General features: G+C 26.2%; 1 protein-coding gene across 1 annotated transcript; it reads right to left on the bottom strand.

The window, feature by feature from the left end:
* Positions 1–219: 219 nt before the first annotated feature.
* On the bottom strand, positions 220–8,555 carry LOC120081925. Its single transcript, XM_039037108.1, has 4 exons — positions 7,772–8,555; positions 5,341–5,610; positions 3,081–3,295; positions 220–386 (listed from the first exon to the last, which is right to left on the bottom strand). The coding sequence occupies exons 1-4, from the start codon at positions 8,451–8,453 to the stop codon at positions 357–359; spliced, it is 1,197 nt and encodes a 398-aa protein (XP_038893036.1). The 5' UTR covers positions 8,454–8,555; the 3' UTR covers positions 220–356.
* Positions 8,556–19,103: the final 10,548 nt, after the last annotated feature.

The raw sequence follows: 19,103 nt of genomic DNA, 5'->3' as shown, positions 1-19,103 counted from the left end.
TACTGTTTCACTTTAAAACACTCCTTAAATTGTCTTGATAACTTCACCTATAAAATGCAAATAAAACAAGATAAAGGAGAGAACAAGAATAATATACAAAAAAAGAAAAGAAGCTTTTAATTAGTTTTTGTAATTGAAAATTGATCAAACTGAACTATTAAGGATTGGCTCAAAAAAAATTAAATTAAATACACATCTATGTGTTAGGGCAAGCCAATCCACATAGAAAAATAATAAATTATATTAAACAAGTTTTACAAAATGATCATTAAATTCCACATGAAACAATAATCAATTGTACTAAATTTTGTGATTAAAATTAATAACCAATTATCAACCATGGAGATGGATCATTTTTAAGCATCTCCACCTGATCCAGATGGGTCCTATACACACAAAAATAAACAAGAATATATATCAAACCATAATTATATGAATATAATACATTTTTGCTATTATTTACATTAAAAACTAAGTCATATATTAACGGGTTAGAACATAGCTCAATGATTCTAGTTGGTATCGAACATATACTATCAATCTCTAGATTAGAGGTTTGAACCCCCTATCCTACATATATTGTCATATTGAACATTCTTTAATGAACAAGATACAAATTATCGTTTGACAAGTCAATACGATTTAATCTCACACCTGAAATTTTATTTTCCTATATTTTCCAACAAAAAAAAAAATTAATATGTTTTGAGGATGCTTTAATTGTAAAGAAAAATATTTTTAAAATTATTAAAATCAACTTCTAAGCATTTAGAAAGAAGGAAATTATTTTAAATGATAAAACTGCTGAAAATATTCATTAATAATAAAATTTTACCTTCTATCTTCAATAGACCGCGATAGATCATGAAATTTTGCTATATATGTAAATATTTTGGTTCATTTTCCTATATTTGAAAATAATCTTAGAAAAAAAAGTGTTTTCCTATCAACTTTCTCTAATTTCTTTTACAATTTATTTATTTTTTTCGTTTTACTAATTTCTATGGTAACAATATGTAAATTTATAAATACTTTTAAAATAAAAGCTCCTTAAAAAGGTGTCCAAAAAGACATTATAATATTGGACAAAGAAAAATATAGTATCATATAATAAGTTACCACACACACATACATTTCTTAATTTTAAAATAATAAACGAAAAAAATGCTTATGAATATTATTCCAAATAAGATAGACTTCAAACTTTGTTTTCCTTTATGAACAGAGAATTAATTATCTCAATTTTTTAGATTATATTTTTAATATTAAACTTACTTCATACCTTTTTAATGATATTTTTAAGGTTTACCTCTAATTAAAAAAAGGAAATTTATTTATGTTCAACATGTTTTTTTTTTTTTTTTTCATATCGAATGTGGAATGAAAAATCAAACTTATTATTTTGATGTTGATAGTATAAATTTTAAGTAACTATATTTATGTGGGTGTTTATGTTCAACATGTTGATTTTGCATTATGCAACATTTTATTTTTTATATTTTTATTTTTGGAAAGATGTAGTAATATCAAATATTGGAATTTTGTATGGGAATTGATAATGGTTTTCAGTGAGATGGGCTTTGGTTATAATGAAATAAATATTGGCATATCATGCTTTAATTTGTATTAGAAATAGGCACATCATAGTTAGATTTTTTTTAATTAAATTTTTTCATATTCATTTTAGTTTAAATCTTATTTTGATCTCTAAACATCGAATAATATTCTATTTTGATCCCTAAATTTTTAAAACAAATGTCTATTTTAGTCTTTGAACTTTAAATATTATTTTATTTTTGTCTCTAAATTTTTAAAATGTTTGTTCTAATCTCTAAAATTTTAAAAATAGCTTATTTTGGTCCTTACTATATTAAGATTGTGTTAATTATTCAATAAAATGGTGAAGTGATTTATATTTGTTTATGACTAGGCTACCAAATAAGTTAGCTACGCTAACAAATCTAAAATTTCAATTTTGAATAAGATGACAAAGCAGAAGAATTTAAAAGACATTTTTAGTTCAAATTTTTGGTCATTTAGTATTTTGGTGTGTTGGTTATTGACATTTTACTTCACTTTCATCTTGCTCAATACATCTAGAGCCTAGTCATCCAAAAGTACATGCCTCCTTATATTTTTCTTGAAGAGCTAACATAATTTTAATTGTAGGGAGCAAAATAAATATTTTTTAAAAATTTAGGGTCTAAAACGAACGTTTTAAAAAATTTAGGGACCAAAATAGAACAAAATCAAAGCTTAGATAAAATGTATCACATTAGTTCTCAAGAATAAGATTTGGATTTACAATTTGCTTCACTGACCATTGGGTTATCTTAATTTAGAAAATAAAAAATAATAATAAAAAAAAAAGTAAAACTCTTAATCATTTAGGCCCCGTTTGATGACCATTTTATTTTTGGTTTTTGGTTTTTGAAAACTAAGTTTATAAATACCATTCTACCTCTAGGTCTTTGTGCTTTGTTATCTTCTTTCTAACAATGTTCTAAAAAATCAAGTCAAAATTTTGAAAACTAAAATTTAAAAAAATATATAGTTTTAAAAACCTAATTTTATTTTTAAAATCTGGTTGAGAATTCAATTCTTTTACTTAGAAAATATGAAAACCATTAGAAGAAATTGAAAGAAAACAAGTGCAAGTGTCCTTCACACTTTTCCTTATCCCTTTCTATCTCTATCTCCATACTATAACTATGAACATTAGATTATAAATTTAGTCCCATGATTTGGAGTAAATTATATTTTAGTTCTTATAACTTAATAAATTAGAATTTAGTCCCTATTGTTTGATAAAACATCATAAATAGTTACTTCCACAGAAACTGTTTACAAGAGTTATATCAAACCATAAGGACTAAATTATAAATTATAAATCACATGGACTAAATTTAAATTTTCTCTAAATCATAGGGATCAAATTTACAATTTAACCATTACACTGTACGACCAAGTGATTGCAATGATCTCTATACTAATAGATTTTACGATCATACGTGTTGGATGCATGCATGTATTTATGTAGACAAAATAATATGAATGCTTAAAAGAGAGAGAGAGAGTACCATGGAAGTAGGAGGAGGAGGTTGGATGTTATGAATCATATTGTGCATCATGGTTTGCATGAGAGAAGGCATTTGATCTCTAAGTTGGGAAAGCTCACTCTTCACATTCATAAGCTCAGCTTGCATTGCTTCATTTTGCTCTTTCAATATTCTCACCTCTTCTCCACTATATAAACATCCATATTCTTCTGGTCTTGCTGTTCTATTATTCATCCCTACACTCACAAATATTCCAATGGATAATTGCGATGGATATCATTTTTAGTGATAATAAAAAAAAAATTAAAAAAAATTACAAATATAGCAAAGTCTATCAATTATATAGGCTATTGCTGATAAGCTTCGACCAACAATATGGTCTATCACTAATAGACTCTTACTAGTGTAATGGTCTATCACTAATAGACTATCTAAATTTTAGTTATATTTACAATTTTTTTTTACATTTTATTATATCTACTAATACTTTGGATTTGATTATTATTAAATAAAAACCCTAAATTCCATAACTTAACATCAAAACACACTCCCTTTGATTATTTCCCTTTCCATGCCTTTATATTCAATATTTAATTTTTTTAAAAAATAAAAAAAATGAGGAAATTTGTTTGATTCTATGATTTTTTTCCTGAAGAATTTAAATGAGGTACAAGATATTTTTGGTCAAGAATGTGAGAATTTAGTTCAGAATTTGATATCTATTTAGTCTATAAACTTTTAAATTCTTAACAATTTAGTTCTTATCATGAAAATTCTCATCAAAATTAAGGATCAAATTTTAAATTTTATTATATTATATTAATCATCTATATATATAAAAAAAAATTTATTAATAGTTAATTTTCAAGAGAATGACTAAATTGTTAGTCAATCTAAAATATAAAGACTAAATTGTTACCTGATAAATTTTAAAAATTAAATTGAACACACTAGAACTAAATCATTATACAATAAAGTTTAAAGATTAAATTTTACTAACATATGAAAGTTTAGGATCAAAATATTATTTAATTTTTTATATTAAAAAATAATTGCTTAAAAATAGTCATTTATTGTTTAAATTTTCTTGGTATTTATTATGTAAATTATAAGTCAAAACAAAACTTTTCTGTGATGTGATATATTGTATATAAAAGGATAAAATAGCACTTTTTAAATTTTTCTGAAATATGAAGAAAAAACGAGAAAAGAGGAAAGAAGAAGCCAAGGGTTAGGGATGGTTCAATCGTCTCTTTTTTTCTTTTTTTTCTGAAAAAGAAAAAAAAAAGTGATTGGTACTGTTTTTTCCATTTTTATGTATTATAAGAAAAAGTTTCAGAAAATTGTTTGAAGCAATTTTTGGTTTCTTATTATTAAAGATTTTAAATTTTAAAAATTTTTTAAAAAAAAACAATAATAATCAACAGAACCAGAAATTTAGAAAATGGAAAACTTTTGGAAAACTTTACTAAATGACTTCAAATTATGATATATAGTTTTAAAAAAGGGTTTTCTTTAAATATAAAAGAATGAATTAAAATATTTACAAAATAATAAAATATAGCATAATTTTAGAATCTATAGGTTACATTGATAGACACTATAGAGTGTCTACCAATATTTATCATCGTAGATTCTAAAATTTTGTTATATTTTATAAATACTTTCAACCGTGAAAAAATTTCACTTTAAAAAAACGTGTCTTAAACAAGAAAGAAAATTACAATTTATATCTCTAAACTTGTTATATAGTTTCAATTTTCACTATAATCTTTTAATTTCATAAATCTTTTTTTTCCTCTTTTTGAGATCATGAAATTTGACCAAAACTTTTCTGAAGTTGCAATTTCTATCCTTATTCAATTTCGCTATTTTCTATAATATAAGTTTTACAAAATAAATAAATAGTATGACTAAGCACAAATTTATCATTAAATAAATTTACCAAAACTCACTTAGTAAAAGTTAAGTTCTAACCTCGTTTTTATGTGAAAATGTAATCAATTTTGTACGTGTGTATACATAATTTATAATAAATTAAAAACATTTTGAGAATAAACTTTTTCTATGAATTTTCAATAGAAAACATATCATAGAGTAAAAATTCAACACTTTTATAAATTTGAGATTAAGATTGCAACACTTTTTATATATTTAAAAAGAAATTATTAAAGGAATTTAATGTTGCATGGGGCATGCATGGAAAGAAGAATTATATAGGCATTATTTGAGATAGAAAAGTAGTGATGGATTAATTGATGAGCAGAGTAAATATAAGTACCCGCAGAGAGGTTGGCGACGGCGGCGACGAGATCGGCGATGCCTTGGCGGTGAATGTGGTTGCGGGTCTCTTCAATTTGAAGGCGGCGTTTTCGAAGTTCCATAAGCTGTTGGTGTTGAATTTCCCTCTGCTCCTCGCAACTGTGTAGTGTTTGAGTCAACGCTGAAATGCTCCTCTCAATACTTCTTCCGATATTATCTCCCATTTTCCTTCTCTTTGCTTCAATCTTCTCTTTCTTCTCGCTCGACTCTGTTCCTGATGACGATGAGTCTATATATGTATATAATTAATTAATTAGCAATTATCACAATAAAATTAGATAACAATAACTATTTTAGAACCTTTTTAGCGTATCTACACCATGACTTAAATTCAAGGTAATTACAATGTTTAGTACTTTTAAGACTAATAATTAATTGTGTAGCAACATTTTTAATGAATTGCATATATAACAAAATCTATCAATGATAAAATCTGAAAACTAATCTAAATTTTGTTATATTTATAAATTACGATAAAAATTGTAATTGAACTTAAGCTAAAGCTCAAGAGACAAAATTAGAAAATTGACAATAAAAAATCAAAGAAAATAGGAAAAGACATGATATTTAATTATGGTAAGGCTGAAAAGTGAGTTTTGCATTGCATGCTTAGATTGAAGAGACTTTGTAGTATCATCATTGGAAGTATCTTAAAGAGAAAAAGAAAAAAAGAAAAAATATGTAATTAATTAAGTTTTAACCTTAAAAGAGGATTTGTATTATGTTTGTTTTTAGGTTACCCAAAAGGATCTCCTCATGATCTCAATCTGATCACAATTCCCTCACTGGTCTGCATCATTGTCTTTGCCCCCATTTTTCTCTATTTCCAATATTTTCCATTATTTATCTTTCTGGCCCCTTTCCAAATTTTACCCCCAATGTTCCAAAATTTGCAATTCTACCCACAATTTCCCACCTCATTTCTAAAAACTACCCCTCACCAAGTTCTACTAAACCTATCAGAAATTTTCTAGTATTATGATAGCATGACTTCATTCATTATTTACTACAAAAATAATATTTAAAAATAATGTAGAATTAATAAAATAGATTATTAAATCATTTAATGTGTCAAATATTGAATGAAAGTCGTATATATTGTTTTCGCTATTAATGACACTGTCATCTTACACATACTTCAATCACTTAAGGTGTTATACCAATCGATAAGACTAGAGATTTAAATCTTATACCTGATTTATTTGAACTTTAAAAAATAAGAAGTAAATAAATAAATACAATAATTTCAATTAGAACTATCTATATTGGAGACTCTTTGTCATCTAATCTTAAACACAATAATTTAATTAATAAAGGTATTATACATCTTCTAAATCTCATGTCTTTTATTTAAATTTTAAAGGAAAAAGATTAAGTTGTTAATTAAAGTTAAGTTTGATAATCATTTTATCTTTTTTACGTATTATTCGATTTTAGAAATGAAGTTTATAGATATTATTTCTACATCTATAATTTTTTTTTTCTTTTATCACCTGATTTTTTAAAATATTCTAAATCAAGTCAAAATTTGAAAATTAAAAATAAAAAAAAATTGTGAGAAAATCAGTATAATTTCTAAAATCAAAAAATAAAAAACCTAAATGCTTATTAAGTATCTCTACAAACATACATTTCCCTCATAAATTTAAAAAATTTCAACTCCATATAAATTATTCATCTTGTTTCGAGAAACTCCATTACAAAAATCAATGTGAGCATAACTGTATAATAGATATATACATATTGGAGCTTAAAATCCCTAAGGAAAAAAAACTCCGGTCTAACAGCTCTATTATGCATTCCTACGAGAAGAAAATGTAACCGTTGGATAAGTGTAGGACCAAACGAAATCGGACGGATGAGATTTGGAGGGTGCATTTAAAATGCAATAGAGGTGAGCGTAGGGAATTAGAAAAGAAATAACGAAACGAAAAGGAAGAAGAATACGGGAGAGGGTCCTATTAAAAATTGTGGCAGAGTCAAACCCTGCAACTTTGACTCAAAATATTAACTCTTCTCTCTCTATCTTTTTTTTAAAAAAATAAATAAATATTATCATAAATCAATTTCTCTTAAAAAAGACCCAAAAACTAATAAATGAAACCCCAAACTGAAAGGTCTAGATTTTAAGAGCTGCTTAGGAGATTATTACTAAGAATTAAAAGAGGGTTGGAATATAGGACGGAACGGAAATGGATTCGTGAAACATGAAAACGATGAGAAAGAGAATTAAATTAAAAATAGTGAAAATGAAATAAACTTGATATTACAAATAGGACGCAAAATGCTAAAATCAAACATGAATTTTAGATTACATTATATTACATACTCATTCTATTACCGGTCCTAAACATTCCCTAATAGTATCACAAAGGAAAAAAGAAACTGACCTGAAAGCGGAGGAGAAATGGTGGCGGAAGTGGGCGGCGGCGGGGGGATGGCGGAAGGAGGAGGCGGAGCAGGAGGAGGAAGAAGAAGCAAGCCAGAATTAGAAGGTTTTTGAGAGAACTTCCTTTGAACGACGTCGTTTAACGCTTGATAAACTTCAAACGCCAAATTAGAAGGGAGATTTTTGTCTTTTCGCTCATGTTTCTCCATTTTCCAGTAAGAAGGAATTTGGGGAAGTTGTTGATCACACGCGCGGGATTCGTACTCGCGGACTTTTTTATAGTCGCGGAGGAGATTATCCCATTTATCATTGCACTGATTTTGGCTCCGTTGACAACCGTGGCTCCAGCAATAATTTTCCACCCACTTCCACCGTAGCTCGCCGCCCTTCCTCGCCGCCGGATCCGCCGGAGCAGGGCCTAAGTTCGCCTTGTTCCGCCGCTCATCGTCCAACTTCTTCGCCGTTATTAGAATCATCGTCTCTTGGAGAGTCCAGTTTCCTTTCCGGTACTCTCGGACTATTACCGTCGAAGATGAGGCTGCTGCTGCTGCGACAGTGTTCATTCGGGTAGCGCCGGCGCCGGCGGATGCGCCGCCGTGGATTACAGGTAAATGTAGAATTTGTTGGTGGTGGTGATGGCGGTGCTGCGGTGGCTCCGATGATGTTGACGGAGGATCCGACATGGCTTTGGCATCTCAAGACTCACAATGGATAGAGAGAAATAGAAAGAGAAGTAAGAGAGAGAAGAGAGCAAAAGTTTTTTCTTTTCCTTTTCTCTCTCTTTATCTCTCTTGTTGTTATTATTAGTTTTAATGGTAATTTTTTTAAAATAAAAAATGTTGAGTATTAAAAGTTAACTCACTCCACTACTACTAACTACTACTAACTTATGATGTCTATGGACAAAGCGAGGTTGAAGATGTCATTCTCCGCTTTTCATCGAGTGAAATCTCCCATGGAGATTGGGGTGGAAATTCTCCACGAGAAATTTGTGAATATCAGGTTCTTCGTAAGGAATTATCGGGTTCTTCGTAAGGAATTTTCTCAATTAATTTTTAAAAAATTGATTAAATTAAATCATTAATACAGACAAATTTTAATTAAATAATTAACTCTATCACTAAATTGTTTATTATTGTTAGTTTTACCTGACAATTTGAATTGAAAGATACATTACTCAAATTTTAACTTAAAAAAACTAATAATCTTTTAGTAGAAATAAATAAATATAAATCATATTATTTACATATATAGTCTAAATTTAAACATATTCATTATTTTGATCAATAAACAATATGTACTTGAAATTTAAATATAATATTTATATAATAATAATAATAATAACATAATATTAAATAATTATATTAAATAAATAAATAGAGGTTAGTCAGGGTGAGGGCGGGGACGGGGAATGTGTTTCTCCATTCTCGTCCTCATTTAGCTCAAGGGGAATTTTTTGTCCCCCACTCCTTCCCCCCAAAAATAGAGGTTAATCGGGATGAGGGCGGAGACGGGAACTTGTTTATTATTGTTAGTTTTACCTAACAAAAATTTCAATGGAAATATCGATAAAATTTTGGTTTCGATTAATTTTTATGAAAGATTATAAAAACAAGAAATTCAAACGAATAAATTTAAATTAATAAACAAACATTTTATGATTTTTAAAATAAGTTAACATATCTAATATTAATATTATATTTACATTAATGATACTTTGTTTAATTATTATGTTTCATGAATTTTTCTACGATATAATAGAAATATCGATTCATCTCTCGCATTGATATCGAATCCATGAAACATAACATAACATTATATCATTCTAATATAAGAGGGCAATTGGATCAAAACATTTACTCATGCATTTATAAGTAAATTCATTATTTCGTCATGTATGTATGATGCAAAATGGAAACTACATTCGTAACAATCATACTAATATTTGGCATTTAACACAAATCAATTTTAAACATCATACCATTTTTTCCCAACACTAAAACTTAATTTCGAATTATTGTAGCATTTAAAATAAGTAGCGAAGGATTACACTTTTTTAAATAAAAAAATTATAAAAAGAAGCATATAAATATTTGATAAATTTTAAACTTAAACATGAAAAGTATTAAAGAATCGGGATAAAATAAGATTTTTAACCATTCTTTATAAGAGATGTGAGATTTTTTTATATAACAAGTCATTTCTAAAAGCTACTTTACCTAGATTTTAGAAATCAACCGAATTGAAAAGAAGTTGTTTGTTTTAAATTATGAGTTATTTATAAATATAGTTTATTGTGATCTATCATTGACAGACAGTGACATTTTGTTATATTTAAAAATATTTTCAAGTCGTTTTACAATTTAAAACAATTATCTTTAAATTATCTGATAATCTGTTTTATGAAGACACTACAAAACTTCATATAATCATTTTAAATTCCTACCAAATTAATCCCAAATGCAATATAAGATATTTTTCATAGGAAAAGAGAAAAAACATAGAGAGCTACTTTCTTCCTAACTAAGAATGAACTGGTTTAGGCACAAGCTAAAGATTTTTCTAGTTTGACTTTATTCAAAATTCCAACCTCTCCCAACTCTCAACTAGGATTTTCTTTTATTTTTTTCAATTTCGTTTTTACTGAGAAAAAATATGTTAATAGAAAATGTATTGATTATATTTTAAATTAAGAAAAATTAAATTGACTATTTAGTCTTAAAATTACTACTATCTAACCAAAAAAAAAAAAAAAGAAAAAGAAAAAAAAAAGTCTTATGGCACATTCAAAGACAAAAAAAAAAAAAAAAATTAATTCATATCCATCCACGTTTAAATATAAATTAACTAAAAATTACAAGATTACACTGATCATGTAACATTTTGATTTTTATCCTGTGATCTTTTAACTTTTAGACTTGTTTCATTTTGATTTTTATAATGTTCAAAATATTTATTTTAGTCCATGTAATTTTAGGTAAATAAATGTTTTAATCTATATGTTAAATTTTAATGTACTTTTATCAATTTGATACATTTATTTAGAGTTATATACTAAGGTACATAAATGTTTCGATTTGAGCGAGAGCTTAAACAATGGATTAGACTAGAACATCTAATTGATTGAAAGCATTCGCTAACAGATCTTGAACACTGTATCAAGTCGATGTCAAAAAGGCCATGAGGATATATATATATATTGAGTGATGTAATGATATAGCAAAGTATCAATATGATTATTTTCTAATAGAGCATGAAATAGATATTTTGAAAGTTCGTTTAAGAATTAAAATTACTGTTTTTAGAAGTTTAAAAACTACATTGAAAAGTCCAAAATATCATAATTCAACTGATATAGTGTTTGTATTATCAACTTTAAAGTCAAAGTTTCGATTTTCTCACACCACATATTTGTCTAATATATAGTTTTAGGACATTCAAAATAAAATGTTGTTATATTTGAAAGTTCAAACATCCAAATGACGCATTTGAACATTTAAAATAAAAATAAAAACAAAAATAATTACTAGATTTATGATCTTATGTTATTAAGATTGTGCATAACTTATCATGTATTGAAAACACAAAACAACTCCATCTAGTTGAACTAAAAAAAATCAATATCAATTTATGCCCGGTAAATTTTCACATTTCTTGGGGAAACATTTAAATTCTTAATCAAAATCTAAAAATAAAAAACAACTTATCAAAAACTATTTTGTGTAGTTTTCAAAATCTAGTTTTGTTTTTTTTAAAAAAAGAAAAAAGAATTAGTGGAAAGTGAATAAAAAAACTTTATAGTGAAAATATAGTTTTTACAAGCTTGATTTCTAAAATATCAAAAATAAAAATCAAATAATTATCAAATAAGACCTAAACAATTTTGCCTTAAAATGTCAAAAATTCGAAACATCACACGTAATCTTATATATTATTTTGAGCCAACCATGCAAGTATACATTAAGGAGTTGTTTGGATTGCAGATATTATTTTATAAGTATAGATATTAATTGGATTTACAGGATAATTAATGATTGGGAGTGAAATGAATGTGTTTGATTTACTAATTTTATATATGGAAAATAAAACTAAATAATTATTCAATCAACTGTAAGAGAACAAATAATGTAGTTATAATTAAATTTAATTATTTAATATATTGTTAAATTAGTTAATTATTTAATCGCTTAAAATATAAAATGAATATTTTTTTAATTAAACATCATTCAAATTATTTTATTTAATTGATAAAAATAATTAAATAAATATTATTTAGTTAGGATATTAATAATTAATAATAAAATTTATATTAAATAGTTAAGATAACATAAAATATCGATGATAAATATGTTAGTTGAAACTTATTAAGTTTAAATAATATATTTATATTTAATAGTTAATTATAATTAATAGTATTGATTAACTGATATTAATTTATTAATAATCAGACTTTATTCATCTTCCAAGTATAAAAATCCCACACATATGAAGGGTATTAAAAAACATGTCAAATGGGTTTTAAAGTTTCTTAAAGGGTGTTTGATAAATGGGTATAAATAGTTGGGTTGGGTCGGTAATTACCCATGTTTGTTAAGCACATTTTTTATCCACTCAAAACTAACCCTAAAAATCAGTGATATTTTCATTTTCTTCTCTCTTTCCTCGTCTTCGCCATTTGGATTGTTTCCCAGATCTTTTTTTTTTTTTTTTTTAATTGTCAAACCTTTGGTACGTCACTTTACAAAAATTTGATATGATGATTTGGTTCATTGTTTTTGTTGGATTTCTTCTTCCAAGGACCGATCTTATCTTATGTTATGTTCTATCTGAAGCCCTCACTATGTTATATTATAAGTATCGAAAATAACATATATTTTGTGAATTTTTTTGGAAACGGCCACATGTTCGGTCGTTTTAGATTATTTTTGTGATCTTATGAAAAATGTTACTGTACTACATCACATTCTCACCATCATAATCAAATGAAAGGTAATTATCCTATGTACAATTTCAATTCCAAATATACTATCCATATTATATAAAAATAAACTGTATGATATGTGAAATAATAATGTTAAGTTAATAAGATTCAATATATATACATACAATATACCAATTAGTAATTGAGATAATTACCTTCAATATATATACATACAATATAAAATATACCAATTAATTGAGCAGCAATATGAAATGTATTTTGTTTGTATGTTTTATAGATTGAAGAGAATTAGAATTATTATCATTTTTCAAAAGAATATATGAAAAATAATCTATTATGTTTTACAAATTGAGAAAAAAATTGAGATTGTCCAGTTTATGTCATAAATGTTTTGAGAAAATACGTGTATATTTGAAAATTAATCAACAATAGCAAAGCATAAAACTAAAAAAATAAAAGAATGAAATAAAAAATAATAGAAAAATAGAACTAATCTCATTCACAAAAAACTACATCAGATCCCCTAACTCAACTTAACTCTGCAAACAAACACAGACAATTTAACTCCCCATATAATTTAACTCTTCAGATAATAATTATCAACTCAACTCTCCACTTTTGATACACCAAACACACTCTTAGATACTAATATCTCGAGTTCTAAAAAATGAAATCATGTGAAACATATAGAAATTTTAAATGTAATCTCATGATAATATCTTTAGACAAACAGACCTAAATGAACTTATTAACAAATAGAATTAAAAACTTAAAAATCTATTATAAAATTTCATGGACCAATTAAAAGCTTTCAACAAAATCTAGAAAAAAGAAAGGCAATTACTACATCTAAATTTATCCAATTATATAAAAAATTGAATTTGTGACATGAAATTTATACAAGATCGAACGAACGAAAATACTAATCAAGATAGAAAATAACATTAAATAAATTTAAACATGAAAATCTTCTACTTTAATATCTTTTTAAATCACTAATTAATTCAAAAACTTAAAATTGATAAATGATGGTAAATTTAATATTATATCACAAAATCCAAATAATGAAACTAAAATGACATGTAAATGATTTTTTTTTTTAAACATTTTAGTGAAATTAATTTTAGGTAGAGTAAAAATTTTTTTTTTTTTTTTCACTCACTCAAATTTTTGTTTTTAGGTTGGGAGTTAGAGGGAGTATAGGGTGACGAATGAATGATTACAGCGTCGAAGATAGGATAGTGCCACGTGGAGAGAGAGACAGTGGGGTCCACCACAAAACTTCACGTGGCGTGATGTTATTATGTGTGGTGTATAGTAACAAGAGATGCTTCCAACACCCAATCAATTTCCACTTTTTCACGATAAAAACGTACTCTCCTTTCAATTTCTCGCGATATCATTTCTTTTTCATATTTGTTTGTCTCTTTGTTTTATCTTTTCTCTTTCGTCAATGTGCTGTTTCCTTCATGGAGGCAGCCTTTAATTTTGGGAAAATTGTACAGATAGCTTTTTCTTAATTATTTAATTATTTATTTATCTATTTTTAACAATGTCTAAATGAAAATTTGACTTAAGAATTTAGGGCATATCTTATCTACCAAATAATTCATAACCTGAGTTAAGCGAATATGTATTTGATAATGTAAATCTTATAAAATAAATTTTTTATATTTTTAGTATATTTAGATTTTAAAATACAAAATTACATTATAAAAGATAAAAACAACAAATATAAAATTTAATGTAATAAACTCAATTATTTTTATTAAACTAAAATATGTATGGTATAATATATTATATATTATATGGTATTAAAAAATAATAATTATACAAAAAATTTAAATACACAATTCCATAAATAATCAGTAATGTTTATATTTAACCTAATATTTAGTATCGAGCAACTATGTTAGTTTTAATGGTTTATAAAATATTTTATCAAAACACAATTTTGATTTTTTTTAAAATTAAGAATTTAATTTATAAATATCCTACCAAGCACATATATAAAAATATGAAATACAAATATTATTTTCATTGAATCCATTGTTTTTTAAATTTGTGTTTTCAGATTAGCTACCAGATAGACCGTTTTATAAAGTTTTGTTTTCATCATGATAAAGTAAAATCATACAGCGATCGGTGGCAACATATGTTGATCCGATTCTTATTACTTGCTTTTTTTTTTTTTTTAGATTTTTTTTTCCTTACCTCTAACATATTGAGTAGCGAGGAATGAAAAATGACAATTAAAAAAAGTGAGTAGTGAATAACGAGAATTAAAAAATATTAATAAACCCAAAAAAAAAAAAAAAAACCAATAAAAGCGAAGAAGTAACAAGTAGTGAAAATCGAAAACGATAGTCGAATATCGACAGAAATATACACAGGATCAATTCCATAATTTCTCTCTGTATAATTTTTCATTTGACTTTGACAATGTATAATTTATCTTCCAATTTCCTTTTTCTAGTGTTATTATTTTTATATACTTTTTCATTATCAAGTTTTGGGTCCATGAATTTTATTAGTTTAAATTCCATTTTAGTTTGTTCTAAATTCTCACGCATCTATTTTATTGTTAAACTTCCATAGTTATTACATTTTGATTATTTAATTTTTAGAATTTCTATTTTATTATTCAAACTTGTAAAATATATATTTTAATTCTTAATTCTAATTATTTTTTAAATGATAAATAGCGTAATTTTGAGTAGGGGTATTTAAATGTTAGAAACATGAACACAAGTGGATATTAAATAAAAAAAGACATATAGGATGATAGGAACAATTTAAAATAATTATATATATTTTTTAAAATTACAAATTTAGTCATTCAACTACTAAATTGATACCTAAAAAATTTAAATATGAAATTAAAAATTGAAGTTATATTTGACACAAAATTAAACTTTATATAATATTTTGTTAACTTTAAATAATATTCAATATGTTAGAAACTTTTTTGTTACAAAAATAAAAGATTCAAACTTATAATTTAAAAAGAAAAAGTTGAAATTCAGGAATTTAGAATGGAATTAAAATACATTTTCAAGTGTTGAATTAAAAAAAAATATTTTAAAAAAATTAGAGAGTTTGACAACTATTTAAAATAATTTTAAAATATATTTTTATTTATTTATTTTTGTCAAAGTGAATAAAAAAATAAATTTTTTGATTTTTTCAAATTAATCCAAACATACTTTTAAATTAATATTAATATTATTTATGTGGTTAAGAATTAACGGGTTTTACATTTTCAATCTACAAATGTGGCCCCCACCCTCAGTTTGAAACTGTCGGTTTCTGACGTGGCATGTGTTCAAAAGGTTCTCCTAACATGATTGAAGAAACCCATTCCTTTCCCAGGCTTAACTTACTTTACATTTTATTTATTAGTTAAATTATAAATCTGCCTAAAGAAATTTACAATTATGCCAACATGAGTGTAGCTTAATTGATATAGTGCTCGTATTATCTATTTCAAGATCAGAGATTTGATTCTTCCATCTCATACTTTAATTACAATACATTTGCAAAAAACAAACTTTAATTCATAAATAAATATTATGATTTTTAAGCAATTAACCTGTATATTATTTATATTATATTTACATCAGTGACGTTTTTGTGTTTTTTTTTTTTTTTAATGTTTGGTGATTTTTTCTAAAATATAATTGAAATATCGATTCATTTCTTATGTCGATATCGAACCTATGAAAACGTAGAAATATCGACATATCGACAGAAATTTGATACTATAGTTAAAATTCATTCATGCATAGGATTTTCATATATAGTTTATGAGTAAACTATATAAAATTAAAACTTTTCATGTAGAGGAAATTAGAAAATAAAAAAAATAATGTTAACTGCATTGCACGAGGATCAACCTAGAGAACTTGGAGAGAACCTTAAATTTCTCTCGCCCAATAGATAACTAAGCCAATGGATAAATATGTTACAATGGTGAATCAATCGATCGTAATATAAAAAGTAAAATCTATTTAAATAGATTCTCAAAAAACTAGTTACCAATATTATGTGAATTATGAATATTGAAAAATTCATTACGATTGCAACAGTTTTGATTATGGATTAATAAGCATGGCCTAAATTGAATATGTTGAGGGCCTGTAGATCCACCCCTCGTCTATTTATGAAATTTTTTCAATTTTCTTTTATTCGAACAAGTTTTATCGAATCATAAGAATCAAAATTTAACTTTTAGAACCATAAATACTAAATTTTATTATTATCCAATTCATATAAACAAAATTTAATATTTAACTTTTTTTTGTGGACTGCTTTAATATAAATATGGATAAACAAAGGGTGTGTTTGGAATATCTTTTCAAGTATTTAATTAAAAAAAAAATCATTTTGGAAAAAATAAGTATTTGGTGACCTCTCAAAGTACATTTTGAAAAACTGAATTTATAAAATAAACCGGTTTAGGATAAACACTTCAAACCAACTTTTTAGAAAAATTAATTTTGAATTGTCTATTGGTTAATCCACCACTACTTTCAGTCAACTCTGACCACCCCTGCCAGCCAACTTTAGCCACAACCAACCAAGCCATCGCCGACAAACTCAGTCACAACCTTCGGCAATCGTCACCGACCAACTTCAACTACCATTTCTGACGATGGTCATTGGCCAATTTCGACTATCACTTCTGTGCAACCGCCATCAGCATGCTTCGATCACCAACTCCGCACGACCATTGTCGGTCACCTTCGACATACTCTGGTCACGATTTTCGGAGATCACCGTCGGTCAACTTCGGCCACCACCGCCCATCTAACCTCGACCATCATAATCAACAACCATTCTGGTTACCACCCCATACAACCAACTCTAACAACCATTATTTGAAATGATTAGTTTATAGTATTTTATAGCTGTCATTTATAATAATTTTGCATTAATAAAAACACATTTAATTACCACTTTTGAGAAAAGAGTTACCAAATACATGTGGTTATTTATTTTAAGAATTTTTTTTTATCAAAAGTGTTTAAATGAAATAAATTTTTGAAAAAAAAATCTTTTTTTAAGTCATTCCAAACATACCCTAAACTCGATTATCCGTTTTGAAAAAAAATGACTTTATTATTTTAAATGTACACCAAATCACATAAACAAATTCTCCAAAAAAAAAAAAAAGAAAAAATCACATAAACAAACTCCTACATTTATGGGGTAATTAAAAGAGTTGTATTCAAATATAAAAAAATGAGCTAAATTATTTATAAATATAGCAAAATATTACTGTCTATAATGATAGATAGTGATAAATACTGATAGACATCTACCAGTGTCAGTTTGACACTGATAAATGTTTATTAATATTTATCATTGTCTATTACTAACAGACAATGACATTTTGTTATATTTGTAAATATTTTCAATAGTATGACCATTTAAAACAAGTACCCTAATTAAAGAGAAATAATAAGAAAAAGGAAATCGAAATAACTCAATCTCACTTCTAAAATAATGAAAAACAAATAAAAAAACACAAAATAGAAAACATGTACATCTTAAAATATTATAGGTTAAATTATACACAATATCCTTAAACATTATATTTTGAGTTAAAAATATTCTTGAACTTTCAAAAGTTTCAAAGATACCCTTAAACTTCAATATCCTTGTCCTTAATTTTGGATAGAAACCATTTGTTTTTGTGTAAAAAATATCCCTAAGTTTTCAAAAGTTTCAGAAGTACCCATAAACTAAAAAAAGATTAAAAAAATATCCTTACTGTTAGTATATATATGAACATAAACTGTTACTATCCTGATAGTGTTGTAACACTAAATTGTAAAAATGCCAAGGAGCACTGGGTTTGAGTCGTGATGCTGGATTGCGCAAGGCATGCGCGTGGGCAGTCCCGTCAAAATCCGAAGCGTTGCAAAGCTGTTGGGAGCATTGCAACGCTATCTTGTTTTGCAGCAGATGGATGCTTTTTGTCTTCAAATGTTGCTTGACGCTTCTCGGATGGTCGTGACGCTGGGTCTGATAGAATTTGGTAATTACTCTGATTCTCTTTAATTAAATTATTCACCATTTGTTAACTGTTAGGCACTCCACTAAAGATCGACACTGCACTCTTCGCACTACAGATATATTTCTGTGTCCATTGGATATAACCAATCAAAGTATGATAACCCTTCACAAATTGCTCGTAATTACAGCTAGGCAAAAATTACCGTTTTGTCCCTGTAGTTACATCTAACTCCTTAAGTACCACTGATCCCTCTAATGAACAATAGATCATAGTTCAACTATGACTAAAGCCCTCTCGGGCCAGAGAGGATGTGGCACCACATTGTTCAAGCCCTGGAATCAGCCCTTAAGAGAGTAATTTATCTACTTA

The sequence above is a fragment of the Benincasa hispida genome, chromosome 7 (genome assembly GCF_009727055.1).
Source record: "Benincasa hispida cultivar B227 chromosome 7, ASM972705v1, whole genome shotgun sequence".
NCBI lineage: Eukaryota > Viridiplantae > Streptophyta > Magnoliopsida > Cucurbitales > Cucurbitaceae > Benincasa > Benincasa hispida.
The sequence above is the reverse complement of the archived record's forward strand: the minus strand, read 5'-3'. Positions and strand labels throughout refer to the sequence as shown.

Excerpts from the sequence above, each read along its gene's own strand:
- LOC120081925 (XM_039037108.1), bottom strand. The coding sequence starts at position 8,453 with ATGTCGGATCCTCCGTCAACATCATCGGAGCCACCGCAGCACCGCCAT. Across the intron at positions 5,611-7,771 it reads CATTTCTCCTCCGCTTTCAG|ACTCATCGTCATCAGGAACA; the intron begins GTCAGTTTCTTT and ends ATACATATATAG. Across the intron at positions 387-3,080 it reads CTCCTCCTCCTACTTCCATG|GACCCATCTGGATCAGGTGG; the intron begins GTACTCTCTCTC and ends TTGTGTGTATAG.